The sequence below is a fragment of the Idiotropiscis lumnitzeri genome, unplaced genomic scaffold (assembly GCF_059441095.1).
Source record: "Idiotropiscis lumnitzeri isolate Australia: NSW breed Sydney's pygmy pipehorse unplaced genomic scaffold, RoL_Ilum_1.0 HiC_scaffold_35, whole genome shotgun sequence".
Lineage (NCBI taxonomy): Eukaryota > Metazoa > Chordata > Actinopteri > Syngnathiformes > Syngnathidae > Idiotropiscis > Idiotropiscis lumnitzeri.
The window spans coordinates 2,069,087-2,093,345 of NW_028283573.1; the positions used below are offsets into that span (position 1 = coordinate 2,069,087).

The 24,259-nt window shown below is 42.2% G+C and overlaps 1 protein-coding gene across 1 annotated transcript in view; it reads left to right on the forward strand.

Annotated features, from left to right (window-relative positions):
* The window catches only part of slco3a1a (solute carrier organic anion transporter family member 3A1a), a 30,450-nt gene that overhangs the window by 2,211 nt on the left and 3,980 nt on the right, over positions 1–24,259 (forward strand). Inside the window, exons 2-8 of the mRNA XM_088287238.1 lie at positions 3,287–3,743; positions 16,015–16,113; positions 16,190–16,465; positions 19,383–19,547; positions 19,683–19,881; positions 21,278–21,422; positions 22,957–23,194. Of these exons, the coding sequence (XP_088143364.1) occupies positions 3,287–3,743; positions 16,015–16,113; positions 16,190–16,465; positions 19,383–19,547; positions 19,683–19,881; positions 21,278–21,422; positions 22,957–23,194 (1,579 nt within the window). The remainder of the gene's footprint in view (positions 1–3,286; positions 3,744–16,014; positions 16,114–16,189; positions 16,466–19,382; positions 19,548–19,682; positions 19,882–21,277; positions 21,423–22,956; positions 23,195–24,259) is intronic.

A 24,259-nucleotide genomic window follows, 5' to 3' on the forward strand; every position in this document is an offset into this window, starting at 1 on the left:
GGCGGAGCTCAGAGCGGACCGCCGGGGGCGTGGCCGTTTCAATATCAAATAATTGAATGCAATTCTTCCTACTAACAGCCAAATTGCAGCAGTGAAGAACATGCTTTGGAAGCTTCCCTTTTTAGATACAGCAGCTTTCTGCTACAAAGGCAATATTTGACTTTTGAAAAAACTCAACTCTGATAATTCATCTTAGATGACACCTCAAGGGACGGAAGTCGTCTACTAATGTACCACTGTTAGGTAATATCCTGAATCAGTGTTGACAAGCTGAAGCAATAAACCTTCAAACTGGTTCTGCTTTTTTTTTCAATTTGGACACCTGTTCATGCATTTCAATAAACGTAAAAATAAAAAATCTGACTCTGACAAGCTGCTGCTCCTCTTTGGCTTATGACGTTTGTCGCCAACATGCAGAGAGTGTCTGGATGCTCAAGTGCTATCTATGACAGTTCCTTACCTAATTGGATGATGACATCTAAAAGTACGATGCCAAACGCGCCTGACATGGTGCCCTTTTTTGTGTGAGCTGATAATTAGCACGAGACACTAGATGAAGGCGCCGGCGGATAACGCACGGCAGTGAAGTGTTGAAGGAGTGCAATTAGTTTCAATGTTACTTGTCACTTGAGCCAGAGCTCCTCTTTGCCTTTTCATTTTCTGATTTGTTTAAAAATGTTAACACTCAAGCAACTGAGCAAATGTTATTTAAAGCTTGCATAATGTTGCTCATGTAGAAAATCTTCCCGGTGACACTTTAATCCCACTAACACCTGAACAGCATTTGTATCATAGCTTATTATTAAAACGCTTGTTAAATAGCAGCATTAACAAGCACAAATATATTCATATCAGATGCCATTTCCTGATTAAGTCAAGTTGTTATAAATAATTCAGTGGAGTTAATTACCTGTTTGAATCGCAAAATGTTTTATTACCCGAGTCATTTATAATAGACACTGCAGCTCTCAAGAGTTGATTCCTAATTTAGCATCATCATTTTTAACAAAATAAAAGTGACGGCCACTTTAATGGCTATGGAAAGCCGCACAATATTTATAATTCAAAGTTTTCCATTAAAAAAAAAAAAATTAAAAAACGATGTTTGCGCGCCACCAAACAAACGTGACGAAATGTGTGAATCCTGAAATAATGATCATCTCGTCTCAGTCGACACACAAATTGACTTAGTGAGGTCCGGAAATCGGAGCGAACGATTGGGAATAGCATCTTGCAGGATGTCATTACTTAAATACGTACGGTTGTGTGGTTGGCTTTCAGGTTGATTGTGCGGCTGTCTGCCGTTTCACGGAAGAGCATTTCATCATTCAAAAATCGACTAAAACCCTTTTGAGTTTTGGTCTAATAAATTGACAAAAACTAGCATAGAACATTTTTTTGCGTTTCCGTCGATTAAAGCCTTTTTGAGTTTTTGTCGACTAAAACTATCACGAATAGGAATGACTAAATCTGACGAAAACTAATAAGCATTTTCGTCCAAATGACTAAGACTAAATCTAAAATGCCTGCCCAAAACAACACTGGTCAGCCAACAGTTTGCTCAGAAAATAAAAAAGAGTTTGGACAAAAGAATATTAACATTTCAAGCACATGCACTTGAGCGTCAAAGCTCGGTGCCTGCTTGTCGGAGCCAAGTCCCTGAAAAATGTTTTTTCACAACACTCGTTCTTCTCTCTGTGAGGTAATGGGATGTCCCACGACTGGGCGAGGTTTATTTTGTTGCCATGCGACATGCAAAACACTCGGCGCATTTTGAGCGCCGAGCTGACGAGATGGGGCTGTGCTCTCTCCCTAATAGGCACTCCTCTCTCTTTTCCTCCCCCGTGTCATTTATGTTGGCTTCAAACATTTGCAAATGCTGTCTGGCCAATGTCTGTGGAAGTGCACAAGCATTTTGAACTCATGCAAAGTGTTTCCAGTGCGCTCTCAAGCAGTCAATCAGGTCTCACGTTTGGGCCGTCGTTAATGGGATGAGATCGGACTGGACAGGATGAAGACTTACACCAAAGCTGTCCAATCTACAAGTTACGCGTCCGCTCAGGCATAATTTGTAAGAACAGGCTGAGATGTCGCCGTTGTTAGCTCCCGGGCGAGGTTGCGCCTTAATGTGGCGGCCCTCGGGGGGGAAGGGACGTTGCAGCCCGTTCCCAAGTTTTCCATCAACCGGCTTTTTGCCACGCACCGCCTCCACTGATCAGGGTGGTCGCACTGTGATGGCTTGTGAAGCAGGCGCCATAGTCGCTGCGACAATTGCATTGAACAACTTCTTTTAAAGTCATGCTACGTTGTGATCTTTTTCCCTCCGCCATCACCACTAACAGCTAAGAAGAGCTACAAAGGTTTTCAGTTCCACTTCCATTCAGATGTGAACTTTGTATTTGGTTACCAAAAACTGAGACCTAATAAGTGGTTCTTGGCAACTAATCAAATATTGTATTGTATTTAAAAAAGTGCTATTGCTGCATCCCAAGTTTTACCCTTGTAAGGCTGTTAAAATGTTACTTTTCATTTTTTTTTCTTTTTATAGTCCGCAAGTTTTATAATGGTTACAGTTGACCGATTGAATTTCAAATATTTCTTTGAGTATGAAGCCATCGACTCATCGATCCCTGTTCTAACGCACCCAGCGTCATGTGACGGGTGAAGAGCGACCGATCAGCAGTCATCCAAAATAACCGTGCGCATCATCACATTCGGAGAGAGCGCACTTTGGAAAAAAGATTCCAACAGTAAAACCACAAGTTCATCTCTCTTCTCCGAGCTGCAGACAGTTTGAAGGAGAATGAGGGAGAATGAAAAATTGTGATTCTGATCCCGAGGATCGTTTGGGACGGATTTGAAACTAGCCTGAGAAATGATTTGTTGTGTTAGAGTTGCTCAAATGGCGGCGAGGAATCACCCCACCTCAACACACACATAAAAAACAACGTTGCTTCGTGAAAAGTGATCGCTCGGCATAGAATGTCATCAAGTATTTGGTCATGTGATGCGTGGTAATGAAAGTATGACTGGCCGGTAACCGGCCTGTTAGCAGAAATGCGCCACAGTGGAACAAGTTGTCTGCTTATTATGTCAAAAGCAACCAAACATGGCAATATTTACGTTTTGGCTTGTATGATGATCTTGCACTCAAGTCTACCATCCCGCGAGCTTTCTGTCAATGTGGGGGTGTAACAGAAACGGACTTTGAATCCAAAAATCCTTTGGAGCACGTTTGCTTTGAACCACTATCTGACCTATCTTACCCGTGTGCTGTGGTTTACAGGTGAGTGTCCTGACCACCCTGGAGAGGCGCTTCAACCTGCAAAGTGCCGACGTCGGCGTGATTGCCAGCAGCTTTGAGATCGGCAACCTGGCGCTCATCCTGTTCGTCAGCTACTTCGGGGCCAAGGCGCATCGGCCCCGTCTGATCGGCTGCGGGGGCATCATCATGGCGCTCGGCGCCCTCCTCTCTGCTCTGCCCGAGTTTTTGACTAACCAGTACGAGATCGGGGACACGTGGAGGACCGACGTGGGACGGGACGTGTGCTCCAACGCCAGCAGCGGGGAAGTCCAGTTGGCCGAGGACGCCGTGTGCGCAAACAGGACTAACACCAACATGATGTACCTGCTGCTGATCGGGGCGCAGGTCCTGCTTGGCATCGGAGCAACGCCCGTGCAGCCCCTCGGAGTGTCTTACATCGACGATCATGTCAAGAAAAAAGACTCCTCTCTCTACATAGGTGAGTCATTGTAACACTGATGCTAATTTGCGCTCATAAGCCTTTGCATTTTATGGTAATATTAAGACAGCACAATTTATTCTCTGAAATACTGTGCTCGACATTATTGTGCTCGAATATGCTGCACAATGTTTCGTTGTCTTCGTTTTAGGCGTCACAGAGTCCGATGATATTAGCGGTGGGCCGATGGCCCTGAGAGAGTTTGGCACTTTGTCGGTCCATCACGCATCAAACAGGCGCTGGCCTGAGTAGGCCAATGCAAATTTGATAAATGAATCCCATGAAATCAACACATTACTGCTTTGAACTAGTGTGAGACCGATCTGTTTTTTTTAGGGCCGATACAGATTCCTAGTAGTCGTGGAGGCAGAGAACCGATATTTGAGGCCAATATGCATTTGTCAAAAAAAGGGGTAAAAAGGGTCTCAAAATTTGGAAAGATAAATAAAAAATAAAGATACTTAGTCGAACGGTTTTTAAGCACGTTTAGTTCAAGACTTTAGTGATTTACATGTTAAAGCTTTTTTAGCTTTTAGAAAATAAGACCGCTTAGTTTCAAAAGTCGCACAGAAAGTGCATGAAGCTCCCAGGCTCAGCTTACCTTCTTCTGTTCTGGGGCCTCTCCCGTAGTGCGTGTGACTCGAGGTGAAAAAGCAAACGGGCAGCTTACTGCTCATTGGCTGCTACCGACTGCACAAGGAGCCAATCAGATGGTGCTGTGGGCAGGCCAATATGCTTCTGAAGGCAGGGCTACCAGCCCAGCAGAGAGAGAGGGAGAGAAATATGCTGCCGCCAGCCAAAATAAACCGGCGTTTAATTTATCGGCCTCGAAAGTAAAAAAAAAATATATATATAAAAAAAAAAAAGACAATGCCGATAATTGGTAAAATGCCAAATATCGGCCCCGATTATCAGTCCATCTCTACTTTTAACCCCATAGTTTTGGAGTTTTATCCACTTCAGTGGATCAAGCTATTTTTACCATAGTTGGCAAATTCTAAATTGCTAAATATGAAATAATAATACAATTCGTGACTCCAGCGGGCCAGTACAGTTTCTGCCGGTTCCACCACAACTTAGCTAATGGTAGCTTCCACAAGCTTCAATGTCATATTCGTACAGTAAACTTCAACTGGGAGTTGTAACGTGTTGCAGATGAGTTTTGTCTTCACAGCTGCTTCAGCTCATGTCCCTCTGCTCTTGACGTACAGTTGAGTGGCGCTGCGACGGCTGAATAACGTACGCCAGAGTCCACCGCAGTGCCCTCATTCGGCTTTCGTTCTTTCCGCATGCAATTACGCGACTTATTTTACAGGATTGGCTAATTGACACCTAGACACCTAGCCGCTTTCAGAATGTGATTTCTTCTGTCAACAAAGACCCAATTTTCTGATGTTTCTCAACGAGGATTTTTTTTCTTCCCTGATCAATTGATACTGCCGCTTTTCCTGTTCTTCACTCCCAAAAGTCCTGTCACACTTGACCAAAGTGCATCCAGTCTGTTGCCGTGCAGCGACAACTGCATAATTCGAGTCAACGCAGTATTTACATGCGCCCTGGTTGTCTGACACTCAAGCACAGGCCTGTCTGTGTGAGGGCCACGTGAGCACATTTGTAATCTTGCTTTGAGTGGCAGCGCAGGTCAGATGCCGCTTCGACGTCTTTTGCGCTAGACAAGCCCTTCTCAACTGGTGCCGCTCTTCAAAGAGGCGCTTACAGTGCACATTTACTAAAGCTCGATGGCCAGTTCGGGATGCTGCCATGATGTTTATCTTTGTTGGAACACAAAAGGTCGCTTAAACCCTGTGAGCTGCGTGGCATTACTGTCCTTTTGTAAACAATAGCAGCACATACTGCTTCTTCTTTTCTTTTAGGCCCTGCATGGGCCCTGCTGCTTGTTAAAGCTTTGTAGCCAAGAGAGCCTGAATGGAGGCGAGCGCAACGTCTTTGGGAGAGGAGCCGTGTGCTGTGTGGCCACTTTTTTCTGTCTCCCATGCACATGTGGACTGCCTAACCCCCAAGGAAAAAGCTGATTCCCCAAATGAGCATTTGTCATGTTTGTTTGTCAAGACAACATGATCTTCTTAGGAAAAGCACCTCAGGTCAGGAAAGGGGACGTTTCGAAGTTCCCAAAAGGCCTTGCCATTGTGGCACCAGAGCTGCTCTTTGTATGCTCGTTCGAGCGAGGATGTGGACTGGGAACGATTGGATTTTGGCAGTCGCTGGGTCCTGTCCTCCTTTGATAAGCTGCGAGGCTTTGGAGCAAAAACAAGCGGTGAGTAGCGGGGAACAATGTGGTATTGAGTCGCGCTCAGCTGATCGTTCTAATCCCTCCGCTGCAGGCATGTCATGTGGCAGCTGCTGCATGAATGGAAGAGATTGTCTGAAATTCTGCAAGATTTGCCTTCACACCCGACAACAATTTATTTCCCGACGACACTTTATTTTCATTCTTCATCCGTTTACGCATGCGGCTTCATGTTTGCTGGTTTCCGGTCGGTTTTGCATATGTCCTGCATACTGTGATTGGAAGCTGTGAACCCTGTAAACCCAAAAAAAAAAAAAAAAATTATAATACTTGACACAATATACGCTATCTCCGTTGGTGGAACACAGTGTTGCGGGCTAAAATTAGTGCCGGGTGCGAATTGAAAGACTTTGACAGAGACACGTCCTGCCTTGTTGTAGTGTGGCGGCGCTTCGCTTGGCTTTGCAATGAGAACAGAGACCTCAAGACGGGCCGTAATTGCTGCTTGGAGCAGGAATGCCAAGCAGCCTGCCCATGCGCTGGATCCGAGTGGGGTGGGTCTTGCACGCATACCACGAAGGCTTGTGAAATACAACTCTAGCCGCCCACTTTCGACGGTGTGCACGCCAACCCGAAGCAACACGAGCGCCAGTCTTGTCTTCTTCAAGGAACTCCTTTGCACGTCTTTTATGGGCACAGGTTGGGCTTTTGTTTTTCCCGACTCTGACTGAAGGGAATCAATGTGATTGGACCGCTCCATTCCCGCCGCTCTATGACCTTTTAATGTCCTCCGCTAATTTTGGCTCTTCCCACAGGACGCCAGCCTGCATAAATATATACTGTACAGGACACGCTGGGAGTTTTTTTTTTTTTTCCCAACCACCACGTCACGCCAGCCTGCTCTGAAGATTTTAAACAGCTGAGGTTGTGAGAGTATGACGAGCCGTATGGTATCGCACATTAAATGGTGACATGGAGAGAAATCTGTGGCATTGCTCTTAATGTCAAGACTTAAAAAAAAAAAAACCAAAAAAACAACACATGTGTTTCTACTTAAATTATAAGAGAAGAAAGATCAATCCTTATGTTGGCGGCTGTATCGCAATGCAACTGACCAAACTTGAAAAATAACCAGAGTATGCGTGACAAGTTCACGCCCTTGCAAATGGACCAAGCTTTTGCGTTCTAACAACTGCGACCGCTCGCCAAACAGTCTTTGCAGGCTCCACGTACTACACCGTATGATTTATAATTTTTTTTTTTTCGAGAACCTCAACCAATCAATCACAGTCAATCATAGATCACATATTGACAAACAGCCATTCTCATCTCTTCTTGATCATAATCAAGATTTGATTCCATTCCTAAAAAAAAAAACCTCAGATTTTCCTCTGTATTCTTTAGTTTACATTGCGACAGAGTGATGTGATGCTACATATTTGCAAATTATCTCCAAAAAATAGCCTCAAATAATTCTGAGGCCACTGTCGAGGACGTAACTAAGTACGAGTTACTCACATTACTCTACTTGAGTAGATTTTACATGTGCTGCGTCCATATTTGAGCATTTATTTTGCTCTCTACATTAAAGCTAGAGCTGTCACTAGAATTTTTCAGAATCAATTATTTTATCGATTACTCCATTAATGAGTTGAATAGTTGGATACAATTTTATTATGCATGAAAGTGTAGTACAATTTCCCATTTACTGTTTCCTAACCAATTGTTCTGGTTTTCTTTGTGTAGTAAAAACTTTGAGCAATATCACACTAGAGGATTGATAAGCTACTCATTCACCGTTTTCCAACTGATTCAGTTTCTGGTTTGTTTATTGTTTTGCAAAGTAAAAGTTGAAGTTTGCAAATGTCTTCAGTTGATTAAACGCAAGATAATTGAGCTGCTTTCGTTAATTAAGGACGATATCAACCACAGGAATTACTGTTGAGAGTCTGAAATTAGAAGAGTTGGACAACTTGACGTCAACAATAGCTTCAAGTTGTCGATTAATTGTCTTAATTTGATTCCTTTTAGCACCTAACACGTCTCTACCTTCTCAAAACATGTTTTTTTCTTTTCTATGTCCTCTAGATAATGTTAAAAAAACATTTTTTGGGAGAATGTTGTTTTGACAATATCAAAGTCAAGCCAACACTAAAGCTTTTGGTTAAAAAATAAAAAGTAACATTTGAGATAAAGTGACTTTTTTTCATTTCGCCTGGCAAACTTGAGTTTGAATCTTATATTCAAACTTTTATTCAATGTTATTAATTTGTCAAGTTCTCAAAATTGGGTTTGTTATTTGACATGAAAAAAAGAATTTTTGTTTTCGTGCTGAAGCACAATTCAGTTGCTCTTTTTTTTTTTAATGTAAAGGAGTTGAATCACGATACTTAGTATGTGTACTTGTACTAAGATACTTTGTCGGAGTACTTTTGTGTGAGTCAATCTGATCCCAAAGGTGTCATTGAACGCGCACTGTGGCTTGTTTTCACCCAACGACGCTAAACTGGATGGCAGACTGAGCAGCTCAGTATGCTCGTTCACGTCCGTCCGTCTCGCACTTTTCCACACAGCCCAAGCGGGAATGACAGATTAGCAGCTTGATACGGAGAAAGAAGCACAACGTGCCTTTGTTGTGGCTCCACATAAAAACTCCTTCTTATCTGGACGGTTTGTTTAGTTTAGTTTTTTTCCTGCCATTGACCGCTGTGGCTAAACTTTTCTTCAAAGCTACAAATAAAAGGCTTATAATGATGAGACATTACACAATTTCCACTCAGGCTAAATTTAGCCTCGTTGGTTATTCGGTAGGCTTGTTGGCGGTAGTCACCATTGACTAAAGGTTCTCAAGAGACCTTTCATCATTTCTGCTGAAATGTTCTGACTGCACGATTACGTTTGTTTAAGCCACTTAAACTCGGCTCATGTTAACGTCATCTTGAAGGATTAGATCCTAAATGTTTTTTTCCAGGCCTTGACATAAGCTACATGCTGAGTTTACCTCGCAAGCCCCAATTTGTTGTTTTTACTGCAAGACCATCGATGAACATTTGAACAGTAAGGCGTTAGCAACTTAGCTACTTGCTAGTGCATAGCACTGATGATGGTTTTGGTGGCCAACGTGTGATTATCTCCTCACCAGCCGGCCGGTCAACAACATGCTGCCTTTGCCTGCAGGCTAATTAATGATGAGCACATCAAGTCAAACAGGAAGTGAACCGACTCGGTTTTGGCTGGCTGCTGATCTGAGGGATGTTATTTTTATTTTTTTCCAGTAACGAGTGAAAATAGCGAAGATAGGTACGTTTTGAGACGTACGATTTTGGTAACTTTGTTGGGCGAGGAAGGAAGCTGCATCAGACATGATGAGTCAGGTGTTACGGTCTGGCAGGTTCAGGACCAAATTGCAGGAAGCAAGGCAGGAGTGCTCACACAAAATATCGATTTTCAAATGTGAAAAAAGACGATAAGGCACCGATGAACTAAAGTCCAAAAAACAAATTCAAAGCAACAAACCTAACCTTAGACTCGTGACCCGGCGTGGATCAGTGTTGGCGTGGTCGTTTCCCAACCAAGAGGTTGTGGGTTCGATTCCCGGCTGCTCCTGATGGGATGTCATCCCTCGGGAGATGAGGTCATAGTGTGAAGCGCGACGAGTACGAAGGTAGAAAAGCGAGCATTATACAAGTGACAGGAACAACAAAGAAACGGACAAGACTACGACAAACAAGAAACGAGTGGCAGGAGCAACTGACTTTGCTTAAATTGAAATGTTTTAATGATTAAGCGTGTCATTGTGCTCATGTTTTTGTAATACAAATGTTAATTATTCACAAGTACAGTATACTCGGCTTGTGGGCAGGGCACTTTTTTTTCTCAGTTTGTGTTTTGTGTATGCATGTACGTATATGACTGGGTTGTTTGCATAATAATCAAAATCTACAAATGCTATGAAATGTCTCTGTGTGTCTTATAATTTGTTAATATTTCATTCGGCAGCGGTGTTAGTCCTTAAGAGGAGTCTGTGCGTAGTGCAGCAGGAGCAAGTTATTCAGTCAGCCATTTCTAAGGCACACTTGTCGTGATCAACTTGTTTCATTTCCTCAGCTCCAGCAATATCACACCTGGTCAGCATATTTTTCTCTCTTGAAATGATTTTAATAGATGGACTGGAAGTAAATAGTGTCGGTATAGTTTCTCATGGAATTGTATGCTTTTATCTGAATTGACCAGTCAGATGCAAACTTAATTGTGCATCGCCATCTAACGGTTAAACCTTTTTTAGCTAATTACAATTAATTTACTCAGAATACAATGAGCTTGCTTATTTTGCTGCGTGAAAAAAATATTTGGTTGGGTTATGGTTATTTATATATTTATATTTGGTTGGTCATTTCTTTGGGTGTATGCTAAATCCCGCAATAATATCAATATTGTATTTGACAACCGTATTGTATTTTTTTTTTCAATATTGTGCAGCCTTACAATTTAGTAGTCATGATTCTGTCAAGTTTATTTTTTGTATGTTTCCATTCAACTTTTCTCGTGGCTCAGTTCCGGTGGTGGCATCTACCGAGATGCCACCCTCATTCACAAATTTCCCAGAGTCAGGCGGTACAGCTGAGCGCATGTACTCATCGTCAAGCTCATCTTGACTGTCATCACTGCACGTCTACGTCGCTGATGCTGCAGCCAATTCTGAAAATATGGTTACATGAAGAAATTGAAAGAATTACCATGCCAAATATATTGTTTGAGATGATGCTAACATGTAATCATGTCATTAAATTATTAAAATAACTAAATGATTCATTTGATAAACGTGGCTCCAATCGTAAGTATTGTTGGCAAGGAATAGAAAATGAATTTGTCATCTCTGGCTAAACGATAAAATGATCGAATACTTTTTTTTTTCTTTTTCCAAACCCAAAGATGTTGAAAAGCAGTAATATTTAAAATGGCATGCAGGCCCATAAACAGGTGCCTTCTGCAATGTCATTCTTAAAAATGTACATGGCTAATTTGAAAACAAGCTAATTATTTTCCCCAATTCATTAAACCCTTCAAAATTGAAATACTGCTGCTTATACACACTTGAAATGAGCTGAATTTCGTCTCCCCTCACACACTCCAGAGAGCTTGACCCCCATGGACTCCCTCCTATTTTTTTTAAAATGTTGCAATGATTTCAGATGGAGACTGCCAATACTTGCCGATATTTCCATGATGTTTATCCCTTTATGTTGCCATCTGTAGCAGCAGCTGCAGCAAGGCTGATTAGCCAGACGCTGGAAACCAGAAACCGAAGCAGTAGTTTGCCTGGTGCTGCTTGGTGACAATTATTTGGGCCTAAGCGTGCTCGTGGCACCTTTCACGTTTATCAGTAAACCTCGGCCACCATGCAGCTTTCTCAAGGCAATCTAGGCCAGGCTCCGACACTGCTGATTAAAACAGGATTTTTGTCATCCATTTTTGAGTTGGGGGGGCGGGAGGCGTGGGTGGTGGGGGGATGAGTTTAGGAGCATGCGGATAAGAGGTGGTAGGCGAGAGTTTGTAAGCACTACAGCCTCAGCAAGCCATTGCCACACAATCAGGCGTCTTGGGTTTTTTGAGAGCGCGGTGGTGGGGGGGGTGTCGAGGGGTTGTTTCTACCATTGGCTTGAGATGCTCAGTGCATCCATTGCTAATATGGCCATGCCTCCCTGCTTGGAAACCACTCAAGAGTTTAGAAATCATAAAGCTGAAGCTCAGCTCTGAATTTAACTCCCAGATTTGAAGCAGCAGACCTTTCGTAAGGACTTTGCCGTGGAAATGCGCATCCACGCGCCCCTTGTGGCTTGAGCCTCATTGATTGCGTGGAGCCTAAATTGTTGCGTCATGGATTATTCTGGAGCATGTTCAGCACAAGATCCGCATATCTGTGGCGTTGCATGATGAGTATTGGAGACAATGCAGAACCTAATTAAATGCACTCTGATCAATATGCGCATGGGGAGGCTACAGTAGGTCAATTTAGGGCTGGGCGATATGGCTGAAAACTATATTGCAATACAAGTAAGTTTTTTTTCTTTTTATTTACTATTGAAAATTAATAAAAGGAAAAAAGGGCTGAATTCCGATTAGTTTTATTTTAAAATGTAACATTTAACCTTCACAATGACTAGATAAAAGTCAAACACTGTTCAGTATAGATTAAATACACTCTTATTTAAACAGAATTTGCAAAGTCCTTTGGAAACAATTGTAATATCTTCTCACATCTACAATGCAAATAAATGTGGAACAAATTATTAGAAAATGTGCATACATAGTGCAAACTCTATTTTGTAAACATAAATCAGAGCACTCTTAAGGTTTGTACATTTGTAATGTGAAACAAATGTAGATATTTAAAAAATGCCAAAAATACTTCTTACAAGTAGAGGTGGAATTCCAGCCTTATCTTAACCAAAATTGCAAACAGACAACGTCATGATTTCACTTGTTTCGATGATCAGTGCTTGGCAACACTTTACAAGTCAATTTGAGCCTCACTGTTTGTGCTTGAGAAAAAAAGTGTCTGCCATGCAATTAATTGAGGTCAATTAGTGCTCTTCGGTCTTCCTGACACAAGGTTAATTGGACTCGAAAGATTATGTTTGTGCAGGTCAACTTTAAGTAGCCTAATGGCATTGGCCTACATGGCGCGAAAGCAGATCACAGGTTGGCTAGAACTCCAAATAAGCACTTTTATTTTGCAAGGAGGACAAACGTTGCAAAAGCAAAAGGTTCAATGGGCACTATGTGGCTCATTTTCATAGCATGTGTGAAGCGTTTTTTGACACCCAGCGTTGGGCCTCCGATTTCAAGCAAGGTTTATTGCCACCGTACGTTGAGGCCAGAGAGAAAACGCACAAAGGTCTGCTCTTAACTTTGCTGCTCATCCTGTGAGGTCAAAACAAAGCAAAAAAAGTTTTCAACGTGTCCATTAGATTTACTTTTAATTGAGCATAAGGCGTAAGAGGAACGTTAAACGTCAAACATGTCTTCATTTTTTTTTTCCTTGAATTGGCAAATTTGGCTTGATTTGACACAAGCAGAACTTTTGTGCGGGCTGGTGAAATGGCCGCTGAATTTGTGTTGAATCGACTTTAAGCTTGTTATTTAGGTCATGGCTGTGCACAATCAACGGATGGGTAACTATAGGAGACGGCAGACGAGGAACGCGTTGATTTATTTTTATGTTCAGGTTGAGAGGATTATGTTTCCCAACAAGGAAAGACTCCTCACGTCCTACAAGTTGAGAATATTGAGCCATTGCAGGAATTTAGAATAAAAGAAAAAAAAAATGCGCTTGTAAAATTTTGGGGAAATAAAATATTCTTTGTGCCTTCCACTAATATAAAAATGGTATTCACATTTAAGTTTGTGGAACGTGAGTTAAGCAGCAAAATGCGGCCTTTCTTAGCCTGAAAATGACGTCACAGTTACTCAGGGTTCAGGTCACAACCAATCACGACTCGCCTGTTTTCTGAAGCTGAGCCATGATTGCTCAGCTCATTCAATTTTTTTTCAAATAAGATTATTCACTCTACTAAGAAGGAAGTTGGTCGTTGAGCGGCCTTTTTTTAGATTGACTCTTTTGTGTAACTGTCGGTCGTTATCTCACCGGAGTGGTCATTAGGACAGTGCATGGCCTTTCAATCCTGGTCAAGTTCCTCTGAAGTTCTGACCTCACGTGAGGGTGGAAGCGGAAGAGATGGCCTTTTGTTTGAAAGCTATTTATCTTTTGCAGACACAACACGGCCATTTTGGGACATTGGTGTCCGGACTCCTTTTTGTTGTCCTCCTCTTGACATTTAGGCGTTCTGCTTCTCATATCTTTTGCAACGCTCAAGCTGGCCGTCTTGTATTGGTGCGCTCCCTTGTGAAAATGGCACAGGCTGCCGTGTTTTATCACACTCGGGGATTACTGAGCCAACTTGAGCAGGATTACTGCAGGAGATGAAGGAATTGGCTTTGTGCAGCGAAAGCATATAATGAACTGCGGCTGGACAGAGCAGACATAATGCACTTAGTTGATATTTCAATTGTTGGGACTTTTGTTGCCAAAGTAACCAAACTTGCAGAGTCTTTTTTGAGAGAACACAGTAGCTCTGTGGAGCTCTCCATTACATGATCTTTTCACTCTCTTTTCTAACTCTCATGAAGTCTCACAATCTTTGCATTATGGAAATGCCTTAATGCTGTGATGTTGGAAATATCCTACTTGGTGCTGATGACGTTTGAGAATTTGAATCCAGATCTATATTAGCAAATGACTTGTCGTGGGCAGTTTGGTGAACACGTGGTTAGCAGTTCTGCATCCCAGTCCTGATGGTGGGGCTTTGAGCCTTCTTTTGCCGCAGCATTCGCACCAAGTTGGACATGATCAATAGTGGATTCTATATTATTATTTTATTTCCAAACTCCCAGAATGATGATTTGGCCACTACAGTCTTAGCTCTTTCATGATGCCCACATCGAGGGATTTTTGCTTCTTGGTCAAGATGGGCGCGACTCTCAATGATGCACTGACGCCGCTGCTTTTCGACTTTTACCTTCACCTGGTCGACTGAGTCAAAGTGGTCACTGAATGGGAACTTTGATCCGTTCTACCAAGTGACAAGTCAAATGGGCGCCATTTTATTATTTATTTATTATTTGGACTTGCAAGCGGCGTCTTGAAGACACCTGCTGCTGACATAAAGCAGCATTTATTTCCACATGATGTCATGATTGGACTAAATAGTTGGCAGCAGGACTAAATATCCTCTAAATTCTCAATGAGCATCATCACAGTGGTGGAAAAAAACAAAACATCTTTGGGCTTGTATGTGTTCCCACCAACATCTGGAAAGTTTCCTGATGAGACAACAGATCTCCTCTGGGGATCTCTTTCCAGACCAAGTACATCTATTCTCAGAGCTTGAAGTGATGTTCCTGTGAACTTTACCAAGTAGTAGGTTACAAATTTCCCATGTTGTTTCCGGAACGCATTTGACATCATGATACAACAAAATACAGCTCCTGTTTTTTTGTTTTTTTTATTTATTTATTTTTTTAAGGATCGCCGTGAACATTCCTATTAGTTTCAAACAATAGTGCCTGCATCTGTGTGGTATTTAAATTCCTGGAAGGGAAAACCTTGTGGCCACTCACTTTCCCAGCCTTGTTCTATTGGTCTCTAAACAAATTAGATGGAGGCAAAAAAGACAAGAGCAGATATCCGTTATTGAATTACGTCTGATGTACTCCCCCAGGAGTATCATTTACAGCATACGAACACGGCTTTGGTGAGCTACTACAACTTTGTTTTGTACATATCGAGTAAACAAGTGCAAAATGAATTTTGGAGCCCACAAATTTGCCATGTGGTATTCATGCGCTTAAGTTTAGGAATTTCTGTCCTTAATCCCTTCAAGAAAAACAAAAATTGTCTTTGTGTAGTTTTGTTCACGCATTCATTCATTGCAAATATTTAAATTTAAGAAACATTCCTTCTTGTTGCAATTAATATGAGCATTCTGAAATTTCTTAAATGAGTGAAATGGCAATAATGTCATGAATGTGTTTTGAATCAATGTTTCTATTTGCAGATCAGCATGTCGCTGCGTATTTATTGTGTGTACCTTTTTTTGAAAATATCCATTCTGTTCACCTCGAAATGTTTTGCTATTCACACGTATTTGTAAAGCCATCTGGAAATCTTGACAACCTGAACTGAGTCATCACACCATAACAAATAAAGCGGGAACCATGAAGACCGAGGGTGCACTTGCCCGAGTTTATCTGCTGAGATTATGAATGACGGTTTAACAGAACGTCCCTGGAATGAACAAAATTGTGTTTGCTGTCATGTCTTATTTCTTTGTTGAGGTCATTGATTGATATTCAAACTATGACATGAACTTATTGCAACGGTTCTCTGATTTTGCGTAAAATGCTAAATATCTGCTGATCCGATCCTTTGCGTATTGTCCCCCCTTCAAATATGGTGTGCAGGGATCCTCTTTTCCACTCTGGTGTTCGGGCCCGCTTGTGGCTTTATCCTGGGCTCCGTCTGCACCAAGTTCTACGTGGACGCTATCTTCATTGACACCGGTGAGTTTTCTCATTTGGCGCACGCGTATGTGTCTTGCTCTGTACTGGATGTGACCCAGGCCGTGTGTGCTGGCAGACAAGCTTGGCATCACCCCGGAAGACCCACGGTGGATCGGTGCCTGGTGGGTGGGCTTCCTCCTGTGCGGTGCCTTACTCTTCTGCTCGGCGCTCCTGATGTTTGGCTTCCCTCAGTCGTTGCCCACCAAGGAGAGAGAGGAGGGTCCTGACAGTGAGCAGCCCATGCTTCCTCCTGCTCCTCTCAGTCCAAACTCAGAAGCTCCCAAGCCCAGCAACGGAGCTGTGGCCAACCACGAGTTGGCCAGCAGCGCCACCTGCTGTCAGCAACTCAGGGGTGAGCGTTCATCACGCACAGGCTAACCCAAACCCAGTGGGAGGCAAAGCTACATTAAATGTTCAAACTGTTCAGAATGTTGCAGTGGCTTACTGTCATTAGTTTAGTCCAGGCCATTCTATTGTATTTGCTCACTTCCTTTCAAGTTGCAATTAATCTTTCAGAATTATCACACTTTTTTTTTTTTGTGCAATCTATTTTAATTCAATCTACTTATGAACTTTTTTCTTATTTTCCTTCATGGAAGCAACATGCTCTTGTCCAAACTTTGCACAAGGCGACCACAGCCTAAAATAAGAATTAATAAACGTTTTGCCTTTGTAATTTACCTTCTGTATTGATTTATTTTGAATGTCTTCTTTATAGTTTTTAGTATGCCGAAAAGGTGGCCTGAAATTTTTCACGTCATCTTTGAAAGTGTTTATGCAACTTCAGCCAATTTCGGTGGAACCTTTTCAGCATTATCTTTCTTTCAGTACCGCTAAACAAATTAATACAGAAGGTGAATAATGAAGAGCTGAGTATAACCCTTACAACTGTATATCATAACATCAGAGTTGGTTATGGCTATTCACATTGCTCTGTTTTCTTTCTGTCTATACAAATACATTTGGAATTTTTAGCCAATGAAAACAGATCAAAGCCTTGAATAAAACCATTTAGTCATAGAGATTCTAATAGACCCCCACGTTCGTGAAAGGAGTAAAAACCATAGCACGTACGAGGGCCGCTCTGCACAATATGCATTACCGGTCCGCAGAAGTTTTGAATTTGTATGAATTGGCCCGTGGCGGAAAAAGGGTGAGGACCCCTGACCTGGAGTACGATTCTGTTTGAGAAAACCTGCAAATAGTTAGCCGACTAAAGAGGAATTTATACAGTGTAAAAAAAATTTAAAAAACGTGTCATTTTTGCTGCATTTCTTTGCTTGTATACTTTGTGCAGCAGCACGGTGCAATTGTGTTCAGCACATCTGCACTACAGTCCAGAAAGTATGGGTTCAATTCTCGTCTTCCCTTTTGTGGCGTTTGCATGTTAGGTTCCAAATTGTCTATCAGTGAGTGGCAAAGGTTGTTTGCATGCTTTCTGCCCCACTAAAATACTTGTTTCCAAAGGCCCTCCCAAAAACAAAAAAATGCATCTCAATGAATAACCTGTTGTTGTTTCCATTGACTTGATAGTGTCAGCTCCTCAGCCTCAGGTCAATGCTATTGAGCGGCCTGATCTCAGGAATACCGGTCCACGTTTTACCTGCGACCTTGCTTATGTTTGGTACCAGGCGTGGATGAAAACATACGACGCTGCTCCTTTTGAGCTGTATGCCTATTGCCACGCTAAACCAGGAGTGACAAAGGCAGTTCAGGTGTGTGGAAGGCAAGAAAAACTAAATCCAGAAAGCACTTTCAGATATGTACAACCTACTTTGGCATTTGGCAAAATATAGAACCTGTGCGAAGGGTTTTCTGGACACCCTCAAAAGCGCACCAAGCAGCTGCAGTTCGGGTCTGACCGCAACAAAAAAATCAAGTCCTAATGGCTTGACACTGGCTCTCAATCAGCTCCCGAGTGGATTTTCATATTCTGCTCCTGGTCCAGGCGGCACAGTGGCCCGACCGGTTAGCACGATGGCCTCACAGTGAGAGACTACAGCGGTCGTGGGTTTGATTCCGGCTCTGGCCCTACTGTGTGGAGTTTGCATGTTCTTTCCCGTGCCTGCGTGGGTTTCGTCCGGGTACTCCGGTTTCCTCCCACATTCCAAAAACATGCACGGCAGGTTGATTGGACACTCTAAATATGCCCCCAGGTATGAGTGTGAGTGCGGATGGTTGTTCGTCTCTGTGTGCCCTGCGATTGGCTGGCAACAAGTTCAGGCTGTGACCCCGCCTACTGCCTGAAGATAGCTGGGATAGGCTCCAGCACCCCCCGCGACCCGCGTGAGGAGAAGCGGTACAGATGGATGGATGGATGCTCCTGGTCTATAAATCGCTGAATAGCTTAGGTCCTGAATACAGTAATAACCCGGTTATCGTGGTTAATTGGGACCGAGACCACCCGCGAAAACTGAAAATCCGCAAAGTAGCGGCGCACCTTCAAAAATGCTTAAAAAAAAAAAAAAAAAATATATATATATATATATATATGTATATATATATACGGGTAGAGAGAGAGAGACAATGACATTCATGTTATAACAAAAAAAAAATTATTATTAAAACTTATTTTTTTTTATTCCCCAGCCATTATTTTTGTATTTATTCAATTACTTCTTTTTGTATTTATTTAATCACTTCGACTTTTACCTGCTGGTACGCCGTCCGGTGTGCCCTGTGAAATGAAAGGTGGCATTCTTCATTTATTTATTTATTCGTTTATTCATTCATAACTGACAGCCTCGCGCTGCGCTCGTGCCCGGGCGGAAGAGGTGCTCCTCTCGGGCTTAATTGTCACGCACGCCGGACCTGCTCCCCCGAAGCGTGTCTCCGTTCGGTTGAACTCGGTTTCATTTCGCCCCGCCCGTGCCCGGGGAAGGTGCTCCTATTTGGCTTAACTGTGACATAATGTGTGCACCCTAAATAAAGTTGGTAAATGGTCTTTTACTTTGACAGCACTTTTTCCACCTATTTAGGCACTCAAAGTGCTTCAAACGTTTTCACATTCATCTACTTCCTAATTCTGCAGCATCAAGACCAACTGCGGGCTCACTATCTTCCACATGGCCGCAATGGCTAGGGTTTGAACCCACAACTTCTCGAGTCTGGAGACGGCCGCTCTTCCACTGAGCCATGCCGCCCCGACTTGCCATGTATTTGACGTTTGTCCAAAGCCACCATCATTTTTGCATCCTCCCATTGCCTTGCACAGAAACTTGCAACCCGTTATCTCATTGCTGTGTCATTGTTGTGCCTTTGGTCCACAGTAATCCCCAAGGTGACCAAACACCTGCTATCCAATCCGGTGTTCACCTGCATCATTCTGGCCGCCTGCATGGAAATTGCCGTCGTGGCTGGCTTTGCCGCCTTTTTGGGCAAATACCTGGAGCAGCAGTTCAACCTCACCACCACCTCGGCCAACCAGCTGCTAGGTCTGCACATACTGTAGAAGGCAAATGCAAAATGCAGTCACCCTCACCCAGCGAGTGCAAAAAACAAACAAGACACCAATCGGTGTAAAACATCCCAACAAGGTGAGCTGTTTGACCGGAGTTGTCCGTCGGCAGGTATGACGGCCATCCCGTGCGCCTGCCTGGGCATCTTCATGGGCGGCCTTCTGGTGAAGAAACTCAACCTGTCGGCACTCGGCGCCATCCGCATGGCCATGCTGGTCAACCTGATCTCCACCGCCTGCTACGTCTCCTTCCTCTTCCTGGGCTGTAACACGGGCTCTGTGGCAGGTGTCACCGTCATGTACGGCAACAAGTAAGGCCAAACAATCAACAACCTTTAGTTTTGAAGAAATAACAAAACGTAGCATTCCCCTCAAATGGAAGAATGTGAAAAGTAAAAAAGTGTTGCTGTCAAATGGTATTACTGTACATTAATAACACTTTTTTTTCCCCAAATGGCAGCCATTTCCCCAGTTTGAGAAAGGTATTTTCCTTCAGTTTAGATTTAAAGCAGTCCATGTTTCATACGTCGTCGTTTTCAATGATGTTAAAGTATTTGTGGTAGAAAGAACAAAAAACATGAGTAATTGATGGTCCCCCTCTAAAGTCTTCACTTGAAACCAGGGTTGTCAAAAGTTGGCTCGCGGGCCAATTCAGGCCCGCAAACAGGTTTAATCCAGCCCGCCAGATGATTTGGTAAAGTATAGAAATTGGTACGGCCCAATTGAATAAACCGCCACCCCAAATTCATCAAATGGCTGATTTTAGTTGCACACAAGTACGATACATTTCTAAACTTATTTCACTTCACTTCTATCATGACCTTAAATCTTTTCCGTAATTTGTTTGAACAAACTCAACGAAGTAGTGAATCATTGTCCTGGCCGTATAATGTGAGCATGCTTAGTTCTTCATTTCTAGCTTGTCTTGTTTAATATTAGCCTAATGCATTTTCGTCAGGACGAGGTTGACATCTAGTGTTCAGACTGAGCCACCACAATTAGAATTGATCGTTCGCTCAGGAACAAAATGACAGACTTGTTTCCAAATTCTGTTTGAATGGCAGGTTTACCAAAATCTTATTTAAAGCGCTGTGTATTCAATTGAAAAGAACTTGTACAACCACATATTTTGATTGGGACCTTTTTTCCTGCCACTGGATATTTGTGTTTATTAACCCTAACCCTTATGTTTATTTATTTACAGATTTATCTTTCGCTCATGTTATTGTGTGTTCTATACAAAATGTCTTTTCGGGAAAAAATTGAAAATCGACACGTTCTAAATCTTTTTTTTTTTATATATTAAGATATTTACAGTTGGTCTCCGCTATTTGCGGAGAATAAAGTTCAAGATGGCACACGCGAATAGCGAAAAACTGCGTAATATTGATGCTAATTGTTTTGAGATCATGCCCACTTGGCAATAGATTTTTCTCCATGTGGGCCTTGAGCTAAAATTAGTTTGGTACTGGTGTTATTTTAAGGGATCGGGTCGGAAAGAAAAGTCTTTGTTCTCCATTTCTTGTCCTTGTGGTAAATAAAATTTGATATAACGAAGGTACTACAGGTATTGGTACTTGGTAATAGTCACTACTCAAAGAGTGAATACTTGTTACTGGTGTGGGTCTGAAATAAAGTGGTCAGGATCAGCAATAGCAGTAATTTAAGTGTCTGTGTGCGTGTGCATGTGCGTGCGTGTGTGTTCAGTACGCTGCAGGTGGGCAAGAAGCCCGAGGCGGTGTGCATGAATCAGTGCAACTGCTTCACATCATCCATCAGCCCCGTATGCGGCTCCAACGGCGTCACCTACCTGTCGGCCTGCTTCGCCGGATGCACGAACACCGCTGATCAGGTCATCGCAGCTTTTCTCGATAAATTAGTATTGTGGGCAGAAAAACTTATGAGCCATTCAAAACTTTTAGATGGCAGTAAAAATCATTTGAATGTATTTTTACATCGGGTCTTTCATTTTTTTGCTGTTCAACAATGTTGTAGAAAATACAAGTTCATTGAAATTATTGAAATTTGCTATTTTGTTCCTTATAAATTGAAGTTATTTTTTAATCTCTTAGCGACTTTCTGTCGTATATCAACTGTTCTTATTTTTTTGATTGAAATTTAATGCGTCATTCTTCGTTTGCATTTATCTCACAATTAAGCAGAAAAATAATTTAGTTTCACGATGATGGATTTTTTTTGTTGAAAGTGAAAATCAGTAATACTGCTGACAATACAAAAAGTCAGATTTTTTAAAAATGTATTTTTATAGAAACCATTTCACTCTTTTTATTTCTCAATTTAGTCTTCGAGTGCCCTGATCTACATTTTAGATGTCTCCCTTCTTGGCAACACACCTGATTCAAATATTGCGGATCATTGTCCAGCTTCTGCAGAACTCGCTGATCATTTCAATCAGGTGTGTTGGAAGAGGGAGACATCTAAAATGTGCATGACAGCGGCCCTCGCGGACTGCAGTTGCCCACCCCTGATGACGCAGAAAACACAATACTTGTCCTCTTAATTAAAGTTGTTGCAAACATGTTTAATTTTATGTTCCATATTATTTAACACATTTGAATGTAATGAAGCAGCCCTTACATTTATATTCATCTTACACTTAATGTTAAAAGTGAGTTTTTTTTGTACATTGTAATCTTTATTCAATTGTAGTTTAATTTCAAGTTTTATAAAACCTACAATGAATTGTGTTGAAATCATTTAATGTTGACAAATTCCACATTTAAAAAAATATTATTAGAATGTAATATCGTCTGCGGCACGGTGAATGATTGGTTAGCACGATGGCCTCACAATGCAGAGCTTGTGGGTTTGATTCCGGCTCTGGCCTTTCTGTGTGGAGTTTGCATGTTCTCCCAGTGCCTGCGTGGCTTTTCTTCGGGTATTCCTGTGTCCTCCCACATTTCAAAAACATGCATAACAGGGTCGATTGGACACTCTAAATTGGCCCTAGGTGTGTTTGAGAGGGTGGATGCTTGTTTGTCTTTGTGTGGCCTGCGATTGTCTGGCGACCAATCCAGGGTGTACCCCGCCTACTGCCCAAAGACAGCTGGGATAGGCTCCAGCTCCGCCGTGACGCTCGTGAGGAGAAGCTCCGTGTCACCGTGCCGCCTTCAGTGATTTATTGGAATCAAAATGGAATATGTGAAAGAATTGAATTGATCTTTTCTTAAAATGTAATGTCTAAGAAAAAGCACAATGGCACTTGACACAAAACATGTCATGTGTCCATCAGCATCGTCGGAGAGCTAAAAAAATCCATTTCCGGGACCCTGACTGCATCCCAAATAGTCTGTAGCACATTCTGTCTAGCCGTAGCGGTGGCGTTCATCTTGGAAATGTTCTTTTTTTTTTTTATCCACACGCAGAACCTCAGCGGATGTGCTTGCGTCTCCTCCGAGAGCGAATTGGCAACAGCGGTTGCGGGCAAATGTCCGACGGCCGGGTGCCAGGAAGCTTTCCTCATCTTCCTGTGCATCATCTGCTTGTGCAGCCTGGTGGGCGCCATGGCCCAGACGCCCTCCGTTATCGTCCTCATCAGGACCGTCACCCCCGAACTCAAGTCATACGCGCTTGGCGTCTTGTTTCTTTTGCTGCGACTCTTAGGTAGGACCCTCTAATGTCTTACCACACACAATTTGGATATTGGCAGGAAGACTTTTTTTTTTCCAATGTTTATAAGAAATAGAAGCGAAAGTACTTCTCAGTGGCTGTAAATAGATATCAAAGAGAAATTTGGCAACATAGCAGGCTAAAAGAACTGCTTGGTAAGCGCATGAAGTGATGTTGGACGGTTGTATCCCAGTCTGTTGCCGAAAAGCAAAAGTTCACTCAATTTCTGAATGGGCTAGCAAAGTTATATTTCTAAAAAAACAACAACAAAAAAAAGAAATCTGGAGAATATGTATTGTACACATCTTCAAATTATAACTCAGCATTCTATGGTGCAAAAGAGTGGACCTCTGTAAATTTGCACCTCAGAATTCAAGGATTCACCTATTTGTGGATATTTTTGGAGGGGGGGGTCCATCCCTTCTTTTTCATGTCAATGCCCACTTTTTTGAAATATTTTTCTCCAATGCTCGACTTTGGTGGGGAGCAAATGATGGCAATTACCGTATAATGACTGTATTTGTGGGTTTTTACAATTCTGGTGGCCATCCACTATATTAGAAATCGTTAGCATAATAGCACAATTGCCAAAATCCTTTTTAAAAAATGAGGAAATAAAGGCAAAAAATTAAACAACAAGAAGAGTCCAGTTTTGTCAATTTAACCTTTGCATATTATTGCAATTTATATGACTGACAAACCCAACTCACAAAATAATAGCGCAATTTTTAGCAAGCACATTTCTATTTTCATTCATATTTCGATGAGTACAAACAAAATATCGCAAAAATCGCCATACAGATTTATTTCTGGCTCTCAGATGTGTGCTTGCTGTATAAGTGGTAAATAGTAAATGGGTTGTCACTTGTATAGCGCTTTCTACCATTGGTACTCAGTTGTATGACATTCTGTTTTTAAATTGAATTTTGTATTCGTTCACATGCTTACTCACCAGCCAATTTGTTGTTCATTGTTGATTACTCTCCGACTTCTGGTGAAAGTGTCACTAATCTATATTTCACAAGAGGAGCTTAGCGGTTAGCAGGGCTTTTCCGTCTT